The sequence below is a fragment of the Salvelinus alpinus genome, chromosome 17 (assembly GCF_045679555.1).
Source record: "Salvelinus alpinus chromosome 17, SLU_Salpinus.1, whole genome shotgun sequence".
Taxonomy (NCBI): domain Eukaryota; kingdom Metazoa; phylum Chordata; class Actinopteri; order Salmoniformes; family Salmonidae; genus Salvelinus; species Salvelinus alpinus.
In genome coordinates this window covers 26,940,110-26,964,105 of record NC_092102.1, presented here as the reverse complement: position 1 = coordinate 26,964,105, position 23,996 = coordinate 26,940,110, and the positions used below count along the sequence as shown (strand labels likewise).

Below are 23,996 nucleotides of genomic sequence, written 5' to 3'. Positions count from 1 at the left end.
TTTCCTCTAACTTTCCTCCCTCAAGATAGCTAGGTGGGACAACCACATATTTCAGTCATAATAAGTACATTTTCCCTCACTATAGTAGCTATCATCAAAGTGAGTGCTATTATCCTGTCGGATGAACACTCCAAACAGGCTATCCGACCACTCGGAGCCGTCCACATGGTCCTAAAACACACCGTTGCTTTGTTTTCCTATCACATTCCAATGATAAAACTGGGGGAACAGTTTTACCCCCGTCCCCAGTGAATGTTGTGCCCCTGCACTGATGAGGGATGGAGCCGGGAAGCCAGCGGGCGGTCTTCTTACCCATATATCCCTTGGTTTCTCAGGAGTAGCAGAGCAATTTGCATTGGCTGAAACGGCCATGAATGTCTGGTCGATGTACGAAGGTCCAGAACAGCTATCCTCCAGTATAGACCCTCTGCAAGGTACTGACCATTCACTGACCAGTTCCACATGAAAATAATCCTTGTCAAATGTGGAGGCTTCTTGTATTTAGTTAAATACCATTTCTAACCCATCTTTCCACTTCTTTGTTTCACTAACTGTTTTAGCCCATGTTGTCATGTTCTCTCATGTAATAACCCCTGAATGACAATTTCTGTTTTGTCAACTTCCTGTCCCCAGACAGCCACTTCATGTCTCACTTTCTGTTAGACGTTGGCAGCGTTGGGCTCCCTCAGCAGCTCTACAGTATCCACACAAAGGCCAACAACAACTACGATGCTGGCTACCTGGGGCCTCCACACCCAGTCTTTTCTGTTTCCCCCATATCTCCCCCCTCTCAGCCAGACAGTGAGCGGCGCCCCCCAGAGGACGGGAGGACTGGAGCTTCAGAGGCCACCACCGTTCAACACGTAGACAGCAGTTCCCTATATGAGGATGAAGTTTTTTACAACTAGCAGAACAGAAGAGAAGACACTGTTTGGGGGACACTTCCATCCCCACCTTTAAAAACGGAGATGAAACAGAAGCACTAATTTTGGACCGGTGATTGATCAAAATTCATGTAATCTAAAACACAAAATGAGGAAGAGTTCTCAGAAAGGAGAGGAATAAGGAATTGGGACGTAGACATATCTGAGTGAGACTTTTTATTTTCTGTTGAAATGTACAGTTTTTAGACACAGATACAGTGTACGTAGAACCACCTGTAGCCTTTGAGAAACTTTTTTGAATGTACAACATTGTAAATTGTCAAATCATGTGAACCATGGAATTGTACATAGGAAAATACATCAGCCAAGAATCCCTATTCTTCTTTGCGTATATATTGTGTGCATTGTACCATAATACGTTCAATTATGTGACACGTATGGTGGAGTGGCTCGTACACATTGCAGTTTTTGATTGAATCCAATTTCAATTAGATGGACTGAAAAGATAGATATGGTAATCAGAAAAAATTGCCACAATGAAATGTCAAGCTTGAATTAGCGTTACACTCCAGAATGTCTCCACTCAGGGTCTTCCTATAGCTCTCTGAGACAGGAGAGAGGGAGAGAGAGTAGGGTGGCAGAAATAATGTCTGTACCCAATGATCTGAGTCCCCATCTATGATTAGCCATTATTCACACTTGTCTGCCAGGGAGAGAGGGAAGAGGGAGCAGAAGGAAGGATCCAGGGAAAAGAGAGAGTGAGAGAGAAAGAGAGAGAGACAAGGATATAAAGGGAGACTAGAATATTACCGTTATCTCGCCCCTTGTTCTTTCAATAGACATTTACACAATGCTGTATTACACATTGGCTCTGTGCTTTTGTTCCCCTGTTGCAGCCCTACAATGTCCAATTGCAGAGATGGCAGAGGTGTAACTGTGTTAGAGCTGTCAAATCGCTGAGCAGCTGCTCGCGTTAAAGTTCAGAACGAGAAAGTGTAGGCTATATATCAAATTGAAAATCATTAAACAAAATAATGAGGATTCCTATCAGCCTAATTGAGGTGTAGATTACATCTCACATTCCAGTGTTCGAACTTGTAAACAAGGCTGCATGGGATTTCTCTTAATGCGACTCCATTTAGCCAATGGCAATGTCCGCTTTAGGTATAATGCCGGAAGACGCTTGTGGATTTGATAGCTCTAACACAGTTCCACCTGCGACACCGCCAAAACAACCACTATGTGTGTGTCGGTTACCGTGGATCTCATAGAATCTAGCCCTAAATCAGACCTGTACAACAACAATGGGTCCTTCTGCTCAAAGTGAAAAAGGACTGAATTGAAGGGAGAAAATTACTGGGAGCAACAGATAAGTAAATAATGGCCTGAAGCAGAAGAGAAGTTGTTTGTGGCATCACAGAATCCACTATTGGTTGAAATTGCTCTAACTCACAATAAGGCATAAGAGCACATGCTATATCCTGATAAATAACACACTAAGGCTAAGGGATGTTCTTGAGCACGACGTGTAATTACTTTGAATATCACAGTGTCCTTAGAGATATCTCTAGGTCAGTAAACAAGATAATCCAAAACCGCAAGGGAGTTACATCTCCTAACGACATATCAATAAGCTCTAATAACTGTTATGAAATAGGCTTCAGCAGAAAATAACATTGGTGATTAGCAAAAAGCTTGTCATTACAAAATTAAGACAAAGTATCATTATTAGCATTATGAGAATCAATATTATTCGGTGTAGTTAGGGATAGGTCCTTGTTAGGTGTAAATAATAGCTTAGAGGTCATCAGCCAAATCTGCCATCATTCTCTTCATCTGTGAGAAAGATAGAACAAGAGATAGAGAGAGGGAGAGAGAGAAAACAAGAATGAGAGCTGATGGAGATGTACTGTATATGTATTAGTATGGCTGTGTATAGAGATAACATACAGTACCAGTCAAATGTTTGGACACACCTACTCATTCAAGGGTTTAAAAAAAAATAATGTATTACTATTATCTACATTGTAGAATAATAGACAAGACATCAAAACGGTGAAATATATTTTAGATTCTTCAATGTAGCCACACTTTGCCTTGATGACAGCTTTGCACACTTGGCATTCTCTCAACAAGCTTCATGAGGTAGTCACCTGGAATGCATTTCAATTAACAGGTGTGCCTTGTTAAAAGTTAATTTGTGGAATTTCTTTCCTTAATGCGTTTGAGCCAATCAGTTGTGTTGTGACAAGGTAGGGGTGGTATACAGAAGATAGCCCTATTTGGTAAAATACCAAGTCCATATTATGGCAAGAACAGCTCAAATAAGCAAAGAGTAACGACAGTCCATCAGTACTTTAAGACATGAAGGTCAGTCAGTTGCTTCGTGGTCTTATGGAAGGGTTCCAGACCTTGGCCGAACGCCATGACCAAGTGTTGAACACATTGCTGGAGCAATTCCGCGAGTCTGTTAGGCAACCTACCACGACGGTAACCTCCCAGCCCCTCAGTAACCTGGCTGTTAGCAGCGCCGCCTACCCGGTCACCTCGGTTTCCCGGGAACCCCGCTTACCTCCCCCGGAACGCTTTGATGGAGAGTTGGGCACCTGTTGGGCATTTCTCGCTCAGTGTTCCCTCATCATCGAGCTGCTGCCCTCCTCCTTCCCCTTGGACCGCTCTAAGATAGCGTACCTCAACACGCTGATGTCCGGAAGGGCTCTTGCGTGGTCTACGGCAGGCAAGAGGAGTTCGATGCTCCATTGTCTGGGACAGAGGCTGCCCGGAAGTTACTCCGGCAAGACTCCCGCAGTGTGACAGACTATGCGGTGGATTTCCGCACGTTGGCAACTGAGAGTGCCTGGAACCCAGAAGCGCTGTTCGACATGTTCCTGCACGGAGTATCGGAGGAAGTAAAGGACGAGCTTGCAGCCCGGGATCTACCGACGGATCTCGACTCGCTCATCGCCTTGATCATTTGGATCGATTGGCGACTACGGGAACGAAGGAAGGAGAGGAGATTCAATTTCACTCGCCCGTCCCAGGATTCCACCTTGCCTCCGAGGCATCCTGGAAGTCCCTGACGGCTCCGTTTCTGAGAGAACCAGAGGCCACCCGAGTTCCCCCAAGAGTCTCCGAAGACTGCCAATTCACCTCTTCCCGAGCCTATGCAACTAGGCAGAGCTAGGCTGTCTCCAGCTGAATGGCTATACAGGCTTCACACTAAGAGTTGCCTGTATTGCGGGACTACTGGTCATTTTGTCTCCACCTGTCCACTAAAAGACCAGGCTCACCTGTAGGAGTGAGTATTCTGGTGGGCAATACGGAGAACTTTTCCTCTCCCCTTACTCGCACCCCTTTTCATGCCATTTTGCTGTGGGGGAACCAGTCAAAATCTCTGGGGCCGATGAGAGCTGGTCTGCTGGTGCCATCATGGGCTGGAGCCTGTTCTGCCATGCCCATTGCCTGAAGTCAGCGCAGCCTGCCCCGGAATGTCTTCCTGGGGGCTCCATTCCCGTGGAGTACCAGGACCTGTTCAGTAAGGCCCGGGACACTTCGCTTCCACCACACCAACCATATGACTGCGGGATTGACCTTCTCCCAGGCACTGGGTGTCTCCCAGGCACCACTCCGCCCCAGGGACAACTGTACTTTCTTTCGGGTCCAGAGACCCAGGCGATGGAGACTTACATTAAGGACTCCCTAGCTGCAGGGTTCATCCGTCCTTCTGCCTCCCTCGCCGGCGCAGGGTTCTTCTTGTGGAGAAGAAGGACAAAACCCTGTGCCCGTGCATTGACTACCAGGGTCTCAACAACATCACAGTGAAAAACCGCTACCCCTCATCTCCTCGGCCTTTGAGCCACTCCAGGGGGCCACCGTGTTCTCCAAGCTGGACCTACGGAACACCTAACACCTGGTGCGGATACAGGAAGGGGACGAGTGGAAGACTGCCTTCAACACAGCAAGCGGTCACTACGAGTATCTGGTCATGCCATTTGGCCTTACCAACGCCCCTGCTGTGTTCCAGGCTCTGGTTAACTTCTTTGGGGTAGGGGGCAGTATTTTCACGTCCGGATGAAAAGCATGCCCAGAGTAAACGGCCTGCTACAAAGCCATTAAAGCTAGAATATGCATATTATTAGTAGAGTTGGATAGGAAACACTCTGCAGTTTCTAAAACTGTTTGAATGATGTCTGTGAGTATAACAGAACTCATATGGCAGGCAAAAACTTGAGAAAGAATTCAACCAGGAAGTGGAAAATCTGAGGTTGGTCGATTTTCAACTCAGCTCCTATTGAAGATACAGTGTGATATTGGTAATGGTGCACTTCCTAAGGCTTCCACTAGATGTCAACAGTATTTAGAACCTTGTCTGATGCCTCTACTGTGAATTGGGGCCCGAAGCAGAGAGGAATGAGTCAGAGGTCTGCCAGCAGCCACGAGCTGACCATGCGCGTTCACATGAGAGTTTGCTCCCGTTCCATTTGCTTTTCTGAAGACAAAGGAATTCTCCAGTTGGAACATTATTGAAGAATTATGTTAAAAACATCCTAAAGATTGATTCAATACATCGTTTGACATGTTTCTACTGACTGTTACGGAACTTTTTAACATTTCGTCTGCTTTTAGTGAACGCGCTTCGTGACTTTGGATTTGTTTACCAAACGCGCTAACAAAAGTAACTATTTGGACATAAATGATGGACATTACCGAACAAAACGGACATTTCTTGTGGACGTGGGAGTCCCGGGAGTGCATTCCGACGAAGATCATCAAAGGTAAGTGAAGATTTATAATGCTTTTATGACTTTTGTTGACTGCATAATATGGCCGCTATATTTGTGTCTTGATTGGGCTCTGATCGCCGACCTCAGATTATTGGATGGTTTTTGCTTTTTCCGTAAAGCTTTTTTGAAATCTGACACAGCGGTTGCATTAAGGAGAAGTGCATCTAAAATTCCATGCATAACAGTTGTATCTTTTAGCAATGTTTATTATGAGTATTTCTGTAAATTGATGTGGCTCTCTGCAAAATCAAAGGATGTTTTGGAACTTCTGATCGTAAGGCGCCAATGTAAACTCAGATTTTTGGATATAAATATGAACTTTACCGAACAAAACATACATGTATTGTGTAACATGATGTCCTATGAGTGTCATCTGATGAAGATATTCAAAGGTTAGTGATTAATTTGATCTATATTTCTGCTTTTCGTGAATCCTCTCTTTGGCTGAAAAAATGGCTGTGTTATTCTGTGAATAGGCACTCACCTAACATAATCGTTTGGTTTGCTTTCGTCGTAACGCCTTTTTGAAATCGGACACTGTGGCTGGATTTACAACAAGTGTATCTTTAAAATGGTGTAAAATACATGTATGTTTGAGGAATTTTAATTTTGGGATTTCTGTTGTTTTGAATTTGGCTCCCTGCAGTTTCACTGGCTGTTGAAGAGGTGGGATGCTAACGTCTCATGTACCCTAGAGAGGTTAAGTTACATCCCTGCGCCTTCTTCTCCCACCGCCTCAATGCCAATGGATGGGAACTACGATGTGGGGAATCGTGAGCTTCTCGCGGTGAAGATGGTGTTGGAGGAGTGGAGGCACTGGCTGGAGGGGGCGGAACATCCGTTCATTGTGTGGACCGACCACAAGAACCTGGAATATCTCTGCACCACCAAGCGCCTCAATTACAGGCAAGCTCCCAGCTTCAACCCCAGAACCCGAGACCATCCTTCTCACCTCATGCCTGGCGATGGCATTCAGCTGGGGAATAGGGAAGCAGGTTGTGAGGTGCAGCATTCCCAGCTGAACCCCAGTGGGGGCCCAGATAACCGGATGTTCATTCATGACGTGGTCCGCTCCTCGGTCCTGGAGTGGGCCCACTCCTCCAGGCTTGCCTGCCACCCAGGCTTCCGGCGGACACTGGCCTTTGTGCGACAACGCTTTTGGTGGCCTACCATGATTCCTGATGTCTCCGCGTTCGTCGCCGCATGCACGATCTGTGCACAGAACAAGACTCCTCGGCAAGCTCCGGCTGGTCTCCTTCAACCTCTGCCTGTCCCTCACGGTCCCTGGTCTCACATATCCCTGGACTTTGTCATAGGTCTCCGCCCGTCTGATGTCTACACCGCCATCCTGACTGTAGTGGATCGGTTTTTCTAAGCCGCCCACTTCATTCCTCTCCCCAAGCTACCCTCTGCCAAAGAGACGTCACAGCTCATGGTGCAGCACGTCTTTCGGATCCATGGACTGCTAGTGGACATGGTCTCCGACCGGGGTCCTCAGTTCTTGTCCTGGTTCGGGAAGGTGTTCTGCACACTCATTGGGTCGTCAGCCAGCTTGTCCTCCGAGTTCCACCCCCAGTCCAACGGCCAGTCGGAGCGAGCCAACCAAGACCAGGAGACGACTCTGCACTGCCTGGTCTCCACCAACCTCACCACCTGGAGCCAGCAGCTAGTGTGGGTCGAATACGCCCACAACACCCTTCCTTGCTCTGCCACGGGTCTATCGCCCTCTGAGTGTTCCCTGTGGTATCAGTCCCCGCTCTTCCCTGAGCAGGAGGAAGAGGTCGGCATACCTTCGGCCCAGATGTTTGTCCACCACTGTCGTCGTACCTAGAAGAGAGCCTGGTCGGCCCTTCTCAAGACTACCTCCAGGTATCGACGACAAGCGCATCGCCACCGGACCCGGCTCCCCGGTATCGTCTCGGGCAGAAGGTATGGCTGTCCACCCAGGATCTTCCCCTCTGGGTGGAATCCTGCAAACTCCCCCCCTGGTTTATCTCCCCTTTCCCCATCTACAAGGTCATTAGTCCCTCTGCTGTTCATCTTCTGTTGCCCCATACCCTCCGTATACATCCCACTTTTCATGTTTCCAGAATTAAACTCATGTTTCACAGCCCTTTGTCTCCTGTTTCCATTCTGGACCTTTTGCAACCTACCTGGATTACTGACCTCTGCCTGCCCTTGACCTGTTGTTTTGCCTGCCCCTGCACGAGTAATAAACTTTTGTTACTTTGACACTGTCTGCATCTGGGTCTTACCTGAAATGTGAAGGAAAGGAAAGGAAGACCCAGAGTTACCTCTGCTGCAGAGGATAAGTTCATTAGAGTTACCAGCCTCAGAAATTGCAGCCCAAATAAATGCTTCAAAGAGTTCAAGTAACAGACACATCCCGACATCAACTGTTCAGAGGAGACTGTGTGAATCAGGCCTTCAAAAGGACAATAACTCAACACACCTCCAGGCTGTGTAGGCGCTATTTGACAAAGAAGGAGAGTGATGGAGTGCTGCATCGGATGACCTGGCCTCCACAATCACCCAACAACCAAATTGAGATGGTTTTGGATGAGTTGGATCGCAGAGTGAAGGAAAAGCAGCCAACAAGTTCTCAGCATGTTGTGGGAACTCCTTCAAGACTGTTGGAAAAGCATTCCAGGTGAAGCTGGTTGAGAGAATGCCAAGAGTCTGGAAAGCTGTCAAGCAAGGCAAAGGGTGGCTGCTTTGAAGAATCTAACATGTTAAATATATTTTGATTTGTTTAACACTTTTTTGGTTACTACAAGATTCCATATGTGTTATTTCATCGTTTTGATTTCTTCGTTTTCAACGTTATTCTACAATGTAGAAAATAGTACAAATAAAGAAAAACCCTTGAATGAGTAGGTGTGTCCAAACTTTTGACTGGTACTGTATGTCTCATAGAATGTGTAGCTGTCTCCATTCCTCTAAGTAGGAGTGGTAATGTCTATGTGTGTGTGTGCATGCGTGGGTGCGTGTCGGGAAGCACTCGTCACCTCTGGCCATGTGACAACACCAGATAGCCTCCCCCTTTCAGTCACAAACAAGCTCTCGCCACACAGCACGCTGAGGACGCCATGAGCCTGACACAAGTGAGAGAGAAGAATTCACTGACAGATGAAACGGACACACGTCCAGCTGAGACGGAGGCTGGCCATATATTGACACCATACACCTACACAGATGTGTCCCTGACAAGTGAGTGTCTCCTCAAACTCCTCACCTCCTGGACAGTGGTATCAGGAGAAAGCTGGACAGAAACAGGCTGAATAGAGCACATATCCACCAACTGTTTCTTCAATACCTGATAAATAAAGTAATGTAATGTCATGTTTAAAAACAGAATGTGACATCTTGTCAATTTCAAAACACCTAATAAGAGTGATAGACTCACATAGCATTCTTTGGTTTCCTGGTTGAATCAATCCACTGACCTTATTGTGGTTGTGGCATAGAAATGTCTGCAGTTCCGATCTGTTAATTGATCCCAGCAGAATCCGTGAGTCTTCAAACCAAGAGCGAAGCATAGGACAGGGACGAACACAATTAGTTATACAATACTGCAGTGTTATTAACACAATACTCTTTCAAATGAATACAAATGAATACATACAAATGCCTCCAACTTATTTCATTGCTGTCATACATCTCATCTGACCTGATGGACCTTTTCTCACTTATTTCTTAATTCCCCATCTCCTATCACAGCACTGTCATATCAAACTGAGACAGTAAAAGCTTTTACATAGTTCATCATTTCTATCTCATGCCCATAGCAACATGGCGACTGCCAGTTGACGTATAAGTGATAGTTGGGTTGCCATTAACTATTGTGGAATATTGTCACAGGGACCCTGACCATATGTAGGACAAAAAACCTTCAAACTAGGTTTAATTAAATGTTGTAAGTCTGTCCCAGTAAACAAGGCAAGGGAGGGCAGCTGTCGTTTTGCCATCAGAATCACCCATGCGGCAAACCGCTGTTCTATCACCATCAGGTGGACAGGGGCTTGCCGCTATGCTAATTATCTCTACTAGTTTTTGAAGTGGGTACACTCACCCAGTGTGTCAACCACAGGGATCTGTGTCTGGCTGCAGGTGTTGAGAACCTGCTGAACCTCCATTGGCCCAGCTGCCCTCTCCAGCACTGGACCTCCAGGACCCAGGACCTTCCCTATTGGGACAGAGGAGAGCCTGGGGGAAACAGAAGATCTCTCATGTCAATAACTGGGGTATTTAGTTTGATTCACTTATGAAATGCAGCTGTAGTCCAATCATTTAAGGAGGAGCCATTAACATGTGTGGATAGCTGTAAAATGTTTGAGCGGTTTGAAAACGTGTCTCTTTGATCAAATCTTTGGTTTTCGCATACACTTTCTTCAGTGCTTGCTGTTGCTACTGAACTAAAACATTTTGTTGACAGAAAGTTGTGTTAAAAAATATGTTATCTTTGAATAACCAAAATAAAATCTTTAGGGAATGTTATGATAATGTTCTGTGCTAGCTGGGTAATGTGTCCTGTGTGACTCACCTTGGGCAGACCTTGAGCAGGGAGGGTAAGTGCGGGAGCTTCTTGCTGATGGAGAGGGCATCGTAGAAGGATGGCTGCTGCCCAGAGCGTGCCAGGGCATTGGCCACCAGTGTGGCGAGGAGAATGGGTGCGGCGTGAGTGGACTGGCCGGTCAGCTCCAGAGCCAGGAGAGCAGGGGACAGCGTGTGTGTGACCGCCCCTGAGAATGCTGCTGCACCTTAGATGATACAGCATGGACAATACAGTATAGCTCATTGCCCATGCTTTAAAGGATGGAACCTTATGTCATCCATGTTTCTATCTCTATTTGATAGGTATGCTGAACACCCTAAATTCTTAATTTAGATCAAACAAATTAGAACTTAGCCCAGTCTGTTTATCCTCTCTGGCCAAATCCTTATGGAATTGTCATGGCAAACATGTTTGAAGTGACAACAGATGCATGTAGGAGTTGGCAAGAGAGAACAAACAGAATTTCCCTTCTGAAATTATTAGTTCATCATTCTGTTTCCAGCTGCTAACCATGTAAATAACGATACCATTGTTTATATTTATCAATTTCAAATGACATGTCTGTATACAATTAGTTTACCAGCCAGTGCATAGCCTCCAGGGTTGATTGGATTCCTGTCCTGGTCTAAATAGACACCATTTTGGGACACAAATGCCAATCCTTCCCCGAATAAACGTCCTATAGCAGCACCTGACCAACAGCAACAAATACAGGGACAATTGTTAACATCAAAAATGTAAATGAACACACATTACTTAGTATTGGGTGGCGATACTCATCGGCAGTTTGGTCACATGTTTGGCCACATGATTTGGTTATTCTCCCCTAGCCTAAGTGCCAGTCTGTTTGTGCTATCATAACATGGCTTTAACTATGGCTTGACAATGACATGGCTTGACAATGACAGCAATGGAGTTATCATTAGCAAAAGAGCACAAACATATCTGGGACCAGGCTGATTTAACCCCTCTCACTTACCATAGATAAAGACAGGCATAAAGTATCCGGCTGGCAGGGGTAAGGTGCATGCCAACACCAGCATCCACAGCTCCACAACAGAAACAATGAAAGACAGTGGAAGTCAAACATTCTGCTCAAATATTCAAGTATTGCATTTCAACTGTCAGAATGACTGTAATTATTGTGATATGAATAAGTCATAGGAATCTGTATGAGTGTAAACATTGCCTTGAGAATCAGCTGAAATTTAACTATTTAAATTAGCTTTCCACAATTGAACCATTTAAATGAGCTTTTCCACAATTCCCCCCCCATATAAAAGCTTTTTCACACAGATGTACTGATTCACAGTCCATGTACAAAGCCAGAGTAGTGCACAACGGTCAAATTAATGTAAAGTGCCAACCCCAAGGTCCGCCAGAGGGCGCAATTATGTCTTGTGTCGTTTTCACCTATGGCGTTCCAACTTGGTCTGCCCAGACGTGATACACTCGCGACGAACAGCCACATAAAACATCCTCCATTCAGGCTGCAAAGGTGTCAGTTTCCTCCTAAACTATCTTTAATTCCGAGCAGCCCTAAAAAACCTGTGAAAAATATGCAGACCCTTAAGATAATGTTTTATGTGGCTGCTTGTCGCGGGGGTACACGAGTGTATAACCAGCTGGGCAGATCAAGTTGGGACGCCAGAGGAGAAAATGACTAAAGGAATAATAGCGCCCTCTGGCGGACCTTGGGGCTGATATATTTGCACTTCTGCTTTCGTTAACAGCATCTCTTGTGAATTCGAGATAAAGGTTTTACAAATGTTTTCATATTATTCATATATAGATTACTCTTTCAATTCTATCCATTATTATTTTTCTCCCATGTACCTTCATGAATAGGAAGAATCCCAGAGTGAGGTATGGATTCCCTGAAGGAATCCACTCTGACCAGGGACACAAGTTTGGCTGCAAAACCACAGAGGCATTGTGGGATTGAGAGGTCCACTGCCTGCTGTCCAGAAGGGAAGAGAGGAGCTGCTTAATGGTGAGCTGTGGTAGAAAAACAAAGCACCTTCCTTCAGCAGGGTTCACCGAAGAAGAAGAAGAAGAAGAAGAAGAAGAAGCTGGAGACTGGGCAGTAGGAGCCTTCCAACTTATCCATTCAAAATAACAATCCTGCGACAATAATTTCAATGTCATGTCTTGTCAATGTTGTCTCATAAAAAATCCTCCTCACCTTGGAAGCCATATATTGACCGGCAGAAAGAGGGAAAGTCACAGAGGCCAGAAGGAATACCACCATAGCGGAGTATAGGGCCTTCCTAGAGAGAGAGAGACATCCAAACAGCATCTTATTATTTCATGGAATGGATCAACAGTTAGATCAACATCCAACTTATCATCATGCGGTTATATGTTTTTGTGTAATATAAAATGGCTGATTCACAGAAAAATCTACAATGGAGTGTTTCTAGACACAGGTTGCTCACTCAGTCGACAAGACTTTGATTAGGATTTTGTTTGTCTTTATGAACAGCAGTATCCAACGGTGACAGAATAGGTAGACACAGCTACCTGCTCCGCACAGAAGCCTGATTGGGGAGATAAAGAAATACACAGTTAGAGCTGCAGGAGCATACAGTACCAGTCAAAAGTTTGGACACACTTACTCATTCAAGGGTTTGTCTTTATTTTTACTATTTTCTACATTGTAGAATAATAGTGAAGATATCAAAACTATGAAATAACACATATGGAATCATGTAGTAACCAAAAAAGTGTTAAACAAATCAAAATATATTTTAGATTTTAGATTCGTCAAAGTAGCCACCCTTTGCCTTGCAATAGCACAGGCAGCTATGAGCAGTTGGAAGTCATTGAGAGAGGGGAAAGAGTGAAATGGTATAGTCTACCCAGAGAAAAGGTATGGTGGAGAAAAGCTCATAGGTATAATGGTAACATATGGAAGCAAGACAAAGTTGAACATTTGCAATCTAATGAAAGCTGAACAACATCACTTACTCTGATGCAACGATTACATGAATAACAATGATTTTGAACACTGTAGATGAACTATAAATATAGAACACAGCCCCCGAAGTGACTCATCAACTGTATTCAAGGTTTCCTTTGTGTTTTTCAGGATTTGGCCAGGATTGTTTTGGTCACTAGATGCCCCCATTGCGCCTTTTTTGCACCTTTTATTTTTTCCCTTGGTCTAATTATTATTTGCACCTGTGCCTTATTTCTTTGCAGGTATTTAAACCCTTAGTGTTCCTCAGTTCTTTGCTCAGTGTTTGTATGTTAGCACCCAGCCACAGCCATGCTGTGAACATATATTTCTCTTGTTGGATTTTCCAGAGGTACTCTGGTTTTGTTCTTGTTTATTTTTGATTAGTCTTTTGAGGTTTGTTTTTTCCTGCTGTTCTTACCACTTTGTGGATTTTCATTGTATTTTGGAGGATATCCATTTTTTTCTCTTGGCTTTACTTTGGACGTTATGGATTTATATTTTTTGCCTGAGGATCTTTTACTTTGATTAAACCACCGTCTCTAGTACTGCTGTGTCTGCCTCATCTTCTGGGTTCTGCCTACTATTAGTGACTGTTTCTCACACCGGGTCCTGACAGTGTTGTCTTAGGAATGCTGCATTATCTCTCCAAACCCCATTTTCCCACATTTCTGTGATGCAGAAGTTTTGTTGTCTTTCAATCATGTAGTACTGATATCTGATTGGAAGTTGACTCACTTAACAAGTCAGATGCTTATAAAACGTTCTAAGCGTCATTGTCTCCCTCTCTTTCTTTGTTCCTGACCTGTGCTGGTGAGATACACTCTCTCTTTCTCTCTCCACCCCATGGACTCTGGTGGCATGGCCTTTCAGACTACTACTATAACTACTAATCTCTCTCGCTCTCTGGTCATGCCTAGAATAATGCTTTGTAATGATTGTTAATGCGTTGTAACTTAAGCTTTATGCCTTGTATGTGATTTCATTAATTTTACAATGATATTAAACATCTGCCTTTGATATAGACAATTCATATTCCCTTCTTGATTGTCTGTTCCTGTAGCTCTTTAAGCGTATTGGTTGCATATCGCTAAATCATTTTATGGAGTCAGATCATTTATTTAATATACTTTGTCATATTAACTTTATAGTCGTATTATCAAATCAAATCAAATCAAATCAAATTTTATTAGTCACATACACATGGTTAGCAGATGTTAATGCGAGTGTAGCGAAATGCTTGTGCTTCTAGTTCCGACAATGCAGTAATAACCAACAAGTAATCTAACCTAACAATTCCACAACTACTACCTTACACACACACACAAGTGTAAAGGGATAAAGAATATGTACATAAAGATATATGAATGAGTGGTGGTACAGAACGGCATGGCAGATGCAGTAGATGGTATAGAGTACGGTATATACATATGAGATGAGTACTGTAGGGTATGTAAACATAAAGTGGCATAGTTTAAAGTGGCTAGTGGTACATGTATTACATAAAGATGGCAAGATGCAGTAGATGATATAGAGTACAGTATATACATATGAGATGGGTAATGTAGGGTATGTAAACATTATATTAAGTGGCATTGTTTAAAGTGGCTAGTGGTACATTTTTACGTAATTTCCATCAATTCCCATTTTTAAAGTGGCTGGAGTTGAGTCAGTATGTTGGCAGCGGCCGCTAAATGTTAGTGGTGGCTGTTTAACAGTCTGATGGCCTTGAGATAGAAGCTGTTTTTCAGTCTCTCGGTCCCTGCTTTGATGCACCTGTACTGACCTCGCCTTCTGGATGATAGCGGGGTGAACAGGCAGTGGCTTGGGTGGTTGTTGTCCTTGATGATCTTTATGGCCTTCCTGTGACATCGGGTGGTGTAGGTGTCCTGGAGGGCAGGTAGTTTGCCCCCGGTGATGCGTTCTGCAGACCTCACTACCCTCTGGAGAGCCTTACGGTTGTGGGCGGAGCAGTTGCCGTACCAGGCGGTGATACAGCCCGACAGGATGCTCTCGATTGTGCATCTGTAGAAGTTTGTGAGTGCTTTTGGTGACAAGCCGAATTTCTTCAGCCTCCTGAGGTTGAAGAGGCGCTGCTGCGCCTTCTTCACAACGCTGTCTGTGTGGGTGGACCAATTCAGTTTGTCCGTGATGTGTACACCGAGGAACTTAAAACTTTCCACCTTCTCCACTACTGACCCGTCGATGTGGATAGGGGGGTGCTCCCTCTGCTGTTTCCTGAAGTCCACAATCATCTCCTTTGTTTTGTTGACGTTGAGTGTGAGGTTATTTTCCTGACACCACACTCCGAGGGCCCTCACCTCCTCCCTGTAGGCCGTCTCGTCGTTGTTGGTAATCAAGCCTACCACTGTAGTGTCATCCGCAAACTTGATGATTGAGTTGGAGGCGTGCATGGCCACGCAGTCGTGGGTGAACAGGGAGTACAGGAGAGGGCTCAGAACGCACCCTTGTGGGGCCCCAGTGTTGAGGATCAGCGGGGTGGAGATGTTGTTACCTACCCTCACCACCTGGGGGCGGCCCGTCAGGAAGTCCAGGACCCAGTTGCACAGGGCGGGGTCGAGACCCAGGGTCTCGAGCTTGATGACGAGTTTGGAGGGTACTATGGTGTTGAATGCTGAGCTGTAATCGATGAACAGCATTCTCACATGGGTATTCCTCTTGTCCAGATGGGTTAGGGCAGTGTGCAGTGTGGTTGCGATTGCGTCGTCTGTGGACCTATTGGGTCGGTAAGCAAATTGGAGTGGGTCTAGGGTGTCCGGTAGGGTGGAGGTGATATGGTCCTTGACTAGTCTCTCAAAGCACTTCATGATGACGGAAGTGAGTGCTACGGGGCGGTAGTCGTTTAGCTCAGTTACCTTAGCTTTCTTGGGAACAGGAACAATGGTGGCCCTCTTGAAGCATGTGGGAACAGCAGACTGGGATAAGGATTGATTGAATATGTCCGTAAACACACCAGCCAGCTGGTCTGCGCATGCTCTGAGGACGCGGCTGGGAATGCCGTCTGGGCCTGCAGCCTTGCGAGGGTTAACACGTTTAAATGTTTTACTCACCTCGGCTGCAGTGAAGGAGAGCCCGCAGGTTTTGGTAGGGGGCCGTGTCAGTGGCACTGTATTGTCCTCAAAGCGGGCAAAAAAGTTGTTTAGCCTGTCTGGGAGCAAGACATCCTGGTCCGCGATGGGGCTGGTTTTCTTTTTGTAATCCGTGATTGACTGTAGACCCTGCCACATACCTCTTGTGTCTGAGCTGTTGAATTGCGACTCGATTTTGTCTCTGTACTGGGACTTAGCCTGTTTGATTGCCTTGCGGAGAGAATAGCTACACTGTTTGTATTCGGTCATGCTTCCGGTCACCTTGCCCTGGTTAAAAGCAGTGGTTCGCGCTTTCAGTTTCACGCGAATGCTGCCGTCAATCCACGGTTTCTGGTTTGGGAATGTTTTAATCGTTGCTGTGGGTACGACATCGTCAATGCACTTCCTAATGAACTCGCTCACCGAATCAGCATATTCGTCAATATTGTTGTTGGACGCGATGCGGAACATATTCCAATCCGCGTGATCGAAGCAGTCTTGAAGCGTGGATTCAGATTGGTCGGACCAGCGTTGAACAGACCTGAGCGCGGGAGCTTGTTGTTTGAGTTTCTGTTTGTAGGCTGGAATCAACAAAATGGAGTCGTGGTCAGCTTTTCCGAAAGGGGGGCGGGGGAGGGCCTTATATGCGTCGCGGAAATTAGTATAACAATGATCTAGGGTTTTTCCAGCCCTGGTAGCACAATCGATATGCTGATAGAATTTAGGGAGTTTTGTTTTTAGATTAGCCTTGTTAAAATCCCCAGCTACGATGAATGCAGCCTCAGGGTGTGTGGTTTCCAGTTTACAAAGAGTCAGATAAAGTTCGTTCAGGGCCATCGATGTGTCTGCTTGGGGGGGAATATATACGGCTGTGATTATGATTGAAGAGAATTCCCTTGGTAGATAATGCGGTCGACATTTGATTGTGAGGAGTTCTAGATCAGGCGAACAGAATGACTTGAGTTCCTGTGTGTTGTTATGATGATCACACCACTTCTCGTTAATCATAAGGCATACCCCCCCGCCCCTCTTCTTACCGGAAAGATGTTTGTTTCTGTCGGCGCGATGCATGAAGAAACCAGCTGGCTGCACCAACTCCGTTAGCGTCCCTTGAGTTAGCCATGTTTCCGTGAAGCAGAGCACGTTGCAATCCCTGATGTCTCTCTGGAATGCTACCCGTGCTCGGATTTCATCAACCTTATTGTCAAGAGACTGGACATTGGCGAGTAGTATGCTAGGGAGTGGAGCGCGATGTGCCCGTCTCCGAAGCCTGACCACGAGACCGCCTCGTTTGCCCCTTTTTCGGCGTCGCACAGGGTCGCCGGCTGGGATCAGATCCATTGTATTGGGTGGAAGGCAAAACACTGGATCCGTTTCGGGAAAGTCATATTCCTGGTAGGAACGATGATGAGTTGACGTTAATCGTATATTCAGTAGTTCCTCCCGACTGTATGTAATGAAACCTAAGATTACCTGGGGTACCGATGTAAGAAATAACACATAAAAGAACAAAATACTGCATATTTTCCAAGGAACGCGAAGCGAGGCGGCCATCTCTTTTCGGCGCCGGAAGTTCTATTATGGGTCTCGTGTGAGGTATACAGTATATACACGCATATCAAATATTACCCCACTACAGAAGATTCACCAACATAGTGACAAAACAGACTTACCCCAATATTGCAAAGACCGGAATCTCCAGTGGGTAGAACGGCAGGTCATCTGAGAAGCTGGTTTGAAACAAGGCCTGAAGAGTCTCTGGAGGAGGCATAGAACACAGTCTGCTACCCCATCACTCTATACTACTGCACACGACTCTCTCTTGGCCTTTCGTAATCAAATCACTATATAATGCATATCTAGATTCAGTACTAAAACAATTACATTAGGCTTTGACCCTCATAGACGGGTTAGCTGAGAACGCCACGAAAATGATGAGCACGTTTCAGTGGGGCAGAAGGCCGTGTGTTGTTGTGATTCTGGATGCCAGATAGTGATGACAAGTAACTGCCATGTGGGGAACCGTAAGTAACTCGTTTCAGTTAGTTTTATCTTGGTCTTGATACCATGTCTTGTTTTGAGGTGTTTTGACTTATGTCACGTCTATGCTAATATGGGGAAAAAAATCTCTAGCTAGCTAACCAATACAGTAACAATGTATTTGAGAAACAAACAGTGCTCATTGTGCAATTTTATTTATGTTTTCAATAAATATTGGAGATGACTAAACAACCAATCCGCCTAAAGCTCTAAGGTGTGGTAATAATGGAAGCCATCTTGGTCAGGGATACATTCCAAACATGTATTCTATTTAATTATATTGGTCACCTCACCTTGCTCGCCGCTCCACATGGAGAGCAGATGGAAGGTGAGCGCTCCGCAGGCCGCCGCAAAGAAGCATGGGCAGTAATCTTTTAGGGCGAAGTGAGAGCTCATCACCTCCACACTAAACAACACACCTAGGAGAGAGGAGGGAGAGAGAGACAGGGGAGAGGGTGTGGGGGAGGCAGTACAGAAAAAGAAGGAGGATGAGAGAGAAGGGAAAGCGAGATGGGAAAGGATCGAGAGGAGAGATGTACATGTCAATTTCACACCTCAGAGAGAGACAGATGAAGTGAGGAGATACATTCAAATAAAAGATACTCGAATTCTAATACTCTATGCTAGATACTGTATGGTGATGTGACTTCTATACACACCACTGATAGGGGCCCCGAAGCAGCTGGCTACTCCAACAGCAGCAGCCACGACCAGCATCGATCCTTCAGTTCTCTCCTATAGAAAAAACATGGAGAAGAGGACATGAGTACACAACATATTGCCCATTTGTGGATCTTTTTTCTTCTGTAACACAGTATTACCTCCTTCTCACCACGGAGAACAGTGCAGAGTTGGTTCAGATAGGCTCCCACCATGGTGGAGAGATGCACAAATGGACCCTTTAAGTTGAAACGGGGAAATAAACTTAGAAAAACCCAGGAAATTAATAGAGTGGGAAAAACATTATTTGTGTCTGTGTGCATGAGAGGAGAGCGAAAGAGAGAGAGAAAGTAAAAAATAAGAAAAAAGAGGAGTATCATACCACTTTTCCCAGGAAGACAGTGCTGCCGGCTGCCAGTGTGCAAATGAGACCCACGTATTTGGCAAATAGGTTGGTGAGGGACAAATAATGTGGCATGTCCACACCAGACAGTATGGTCCTCACCTCTGGAACCCCAGAACCTAAAGGCGGAAAGCCAAAGACAGGAGCCAACCAGGGGCTTAGACCTTTAACCTCAGTGGACCTGTGTGGTATCATTTTTTCCAACCAACAATTTTTTCCTACTCTGCACATTACTGTGATTTTGTACAAAAATGCAATATCATTATTCTTTTAAAGCCTGTTGCACAATGATATTTCACAGTTTTCTACTTGTAGACATACTTTTTTTTAAAATGTTCTACTTGTAGACATGGTAGCAAAAAGTTATACCAAACAAATGATGACAGTCTCAAGTGTTAGTTTGAATCTAAGCAGTCCTCATATAGCCTATAGGAGATGACCAATAGCTTGTCAATCCCTTGCACTAAATGTAGAAGCTGAGAAATACTGACTAGGACAATGTCACTAATTATTTCATGGTAGGTTCATCAATTCAATGATGTTTGACTTTTTATGCCTGCCAGACGTATTGTTTCGTAGGTTCATCGAATAGATAGTGCTTGACTTTTCTGTTTGCCACTAATTATTTCATAGTAGGTTAATCGATAAGATCATGTTTGACTTTTTCTGTTGGCTACATAGCTCTAAATGTCATTCTGTGGATTTGGAAAATACCCAAATTATTTTATTTTCCTGTCAGTTAATGTTTATGTAACTTGGATAAAAACACCATGTTTTGACTTTGTTACATTGTCATTAACAGGGCGGGACAAATTATTCAACTCCTACCTGCTGAGAATGGACAGATGCTTTGAGAGAAAGATGTGGATAGAGCAGAGAGTGAAACTGGGTACAGGGTCCAGCACAGGAACTGCAGGAGACAGTGGCCCTCCAACTGGCTATACAACCACTGGTGAGCTACAATGAGAGAGAGAGAGAGAGAGAGAGAGAGAGAGAGAGAGAGAGAGAGAGAGAGAGAGAGAGAGAGAGAGAGAGAGAGAGAGAGAGAGAGAGAGAGAGAAGAGAGAGAGAGAGAGAGAGAGAGAGAGAGAGAGAGAGAGAGAGAGAGAGAGAGAGAGAGAGAGAGAGAGAGAGAGAGAGAGAGAGAGAGAGAGAGAGAGAGAGAGAGAGAGAGAGAGCATCACTCACCCAGCTACATACTCTATACTGAATGTTTGTGCATATGTGTGTGTGTTTCTAACCTCGAAGCAGCTTTGCCACACTCAGGTCCATGAGAAAACTAAGGAAAGCAGTCAGAACCCCGAGAGCAGCGAAACAGTACCACTCCATACCCATCAGGGAACCCATGACACATCTGACCCCCACCAGAAAGTCTAGACAAAGAGCAACATGTGTTAACTTAGCAGACTTACCACAGACAAAATGGTAATAGAACACACCGACAATACATGAAATAAGAGCAGATTACCCTTGAAGTAGGCACTTACAGTATTTCTCAATCCCGTACAAGCATTTTTTGGGACAATGTTGTCAATTTTCAAAACAGAGCCCACAAGACATAGAACTCTGTGGTCTTTTGCAAAACAGTAAATGTGTTTCAAAATATACTTGCCTCAACACATAAATGCATCATAAATAATCAAAACTGTATTATACTGTCAAAACTGCAAATACATTCAACAAAAGAACACAATTGCAAAAAGATTAATGCAACCATACTTACAGCATCTCCAGAGTTCAAGCAGACAAACCAGAAAGTTAGTTTGTTTAAAAAAAATCTCAGTAGATCAATAAAAACAGTTTGCAGTCAGTAAATCAACATGATCAAAATTGGAAGTACAACTATCCAAAGTTGCAGAATTATGGGCAATTACTCTCATTTTATGCGTATTTCACCAAACAATTTCATACACATCAAATAAAATATTTTTACTTATAATAATAAGTAATATTAATATTAATTATAATATTAATATACAGAAACACAATCCACAATAGAAATAAGGACAGGTGAATACAATGGAGGAACGCAACCGATATGAATTTATAGGCCTCAGCAAAGCAAATCTCTTTAATGGAAGGTCACAATGTTGGAGATGATGACTTAGGAGTGGGTCAAGTTACTTAGAAGTAACCAACTTTCTCTGCATCTCTGCATGTCCACAATATTGTAAAGAATCATAAAAATAAGACAGTCCCTATTGCCTAGATCTTTCCCTATATTGTATATTGTATGACACTACTCAAATGGGGTGATTTAGAATTTATTAAAGTAGTATTTACTGATTGTCGGAAACAGTGAACACATTTACACACATTTCTCTTCTGATGAAAACAATGCGTTAATATTCTGTGAACTAAACACTTAACAGTGAATTTTGTATTCACTGATGACATTTGTATTTGCAGAAGGTGAGCTTTTGGGGCGGCAGGTAGCCCAGTGGTTAGAACGTTGGGCCAGTAACCAAAAGGTTGCTGGATCAAATCCCCTGGCTGACCAGGTAAAAATCTGTTGTTCTGCCCCTAAACAAGGCAGAACACTGTTCCCCGGTAGGTTGTCATTGTGAATAAGAATTTGTTCTTAACTGACTTGCCTAGTTTAAATAAAGGTTAAAAAAACATGAGATATGCAAAGCAGTTACAAAGACAAGAAAATGATTTGATCTTTGCTGTTCTGCTATATATACGTTTCAATAGAGATCCAAAAATTGCTTGTACGCAATTGAGAAAAACTGTAACATTATATAGATTAAAACTGTAACATTATATAGCATCGATCGGTGGGAAAAAAATATAATTTCCCTTTTGCCTGACCTTTTACCCAGGAGCGGGACCATTTCCATGGTTTCCACGGCTGCTCATCGGTGAGGATTAAGAGTCGTTGTCCCTCTATGGATTCGTCCCTTTGATTTTGTAGCTCTACGTCCTTTTTGTCTCCTTCATTGACTTTTGCTGAGTCAATATGTTGGACGCAGTCCATTTGCTTGAAGCTGTTTGTGGAGTTGTTCAAGTTCCACAAATGTGTTCTGAATTTTCTATTTTATACAGTTGCTTGGGTATTTCAATGGTTAAACTTTGTAACAATCATTTTATCATGTAATTTAATTTTAAACACCTGAACATTTCTGTACTAATATATATTTGAAAGAAAATGCATTTACCTAATTCACAAGTGTTCTGTGAACTAAAAGAATAACCAAAATCAAGTATGTCACATCATTTGAATAAAAATACAGAGGACTTGCCTTCAAGATGCCTGTGTGGTATTGGTGTGTTCTATTCATAAATTAGACCACTTCTAATTAATTACCATACTGGTCATGGGTGGAAGACCCCATTTGGAATATATTAACCATTTGAAAGAACTCAATGTTCTCGTCCCAAATGGCACCCTATTCCCTTTATAGTGCACTACTTTGAGCAGGGCCCATCATGCTCTGATCAAAAGTACTGCACTATATAGGGAATAGGGTGCCATTAGGGATGCAGTCAATGTGAGGAATGCCCTTCACCTGCCATTGCTGCAGGGTGTGTATTCCTGAGTTTTTATTTGCAACTTTTGTACTTGATTAACTTCAGTTTCATATGCTTATATTATTCTAAAAGATTGTTGAAAACAGAACTAGCCTCACAGCGCTAACTAAAAAATGATTTATACCTCAAAAATTGGTTTATATGTTCTATCTCAATGTGTCTCAGTGTTTGAAAGAGACCAATATGGCCAATGGGTATTATGCATTTGGAAAAAGTATTATTTGCAACATCTAATATGGGTAACACTTCTTATGAAATATAATGCCTTCTGTCATCTCACAGTATGACTTGCTATGAGCATTTGTAACAGCCCACAGTCCTTATCAAATCAAATCAAACTTTATTTGTCACATGCGCCGAACACAAGTGTAGACCTTACCGTGAAATGCTTACTTACAAGCCCTTAACCAACAGTGCAGTTCAAGAAGAGTTAAGAAAATATTTACCAAATAAACTAAAGTTTAATTTTTTTTAAAGTAACAATAAAATAACAATAACGAGGCTATATGCAGGGGGTACCGGTACCGAGTCATGTGTGGGGGTACAGGTTAGTCGAGGTAATTTGTACATGTAGGTAGGGGTGAAGTGACTATGCATAGATAATAGACAGCGAGTAGCAGCAGTGTGCAAAAACAAATGGGGGGGGGCAGATGTCTCATAGCATAGAAAGTGTTACATCCAATATGACCCTCACTTTACCATGGGTGAGAATGTGAGTAGTAGAGCAAGGAAGTTATATGGGAGACAGTTGGAGTCTGGAGAGAGGTGATAGAAACAGAACACCTTAGTTGACCTTCTGTATGTGTCTTGTTTGTGCATATTAAAGACTGCTGCTTTAAAGCTCCTCAGATGTCACAAGTCACTTTCAACATGAAAGAATGTGCATGAGAAATATAGGAGCCTTCGTGTAAAGGTTTGGTTTCTGGTCACCTGCTTTGAAATTGTTACTGGAATTTATTCAAGCAACCTGCCAATGTCTCTTTCTCTTTTCTCTCTCTCACCTCTGCTCAAGGTGACCCCCCCCCCCCCCCCCCCCCAAGGTGACACACACACACACACACACGTTTTTCTTCCTCTTTCCCTTAAGC

At 43.9% G+C, this 23,996-nt stretch overlaps 2 protein-coding genes across 2 annotated transcripts in view; one reads left to right on the top strand and one right to left on the bottom strand.

The window, feature by feature from the left end:
* Positions 1-1,388, top strand: part of fam131c (family with sequence similarity 131 member C) — a 43,675-nt gene extending 42,287 nt beyond the window's left edge. Inside the window, exons 5-6 of the mRNA XM_071348254.1 lie at positions 336-434; positions 634-1,388. Coding sequence (XP_071204355.1) covers positions 336-434; positions 634-908 — 374 coding nt within the window. The 3' untranslated portion in view covers positions 909-1,388. The remainder of the gene's footprint in view (positions 1-335; positions 435-633) is intronic.
* clcnk (chloride channel K) lies at positions 1,086-22,627 on the bottom strand. Its single transcript, XM_071348253.1, has 19 exons — positions 22,189-22,627; positions 20,616-20,747; positions 20,203-20,331; positions 19,354-19,493; positions 19,133-19,210; positions 18,971-19,046; positions 18,605-18,730; positions 17,945-18,029; positions 12,662-12,763; positions 12,409-12,493; positions 12,060-12,221; positions 11,203-11,272; positions 10,804-10,914; positions 10,212-10,428; positions 9,741-9,874; positions 9,115-9,185; positions 8,904-8,984; positions 8,677-8,763; positions 1,086-2,720 (listed from the first exon to the last, which is right to left on the bottom strand). The coding sequence occupies exons 1-19, from the start codon at positions 22,352-22,354 to the stop codon at positions 2,682-2,684; spliced, it is 2,091 nt and encodes a 696-aa protein (XP_071204354.1). The 5' UTR covers positions 22,355-22,627; the 3' UTR covers positions 1,086-2,681.
* Between the last annotated feature and the right edge of the window lie 1,369 nt (positions 22,628-23,996).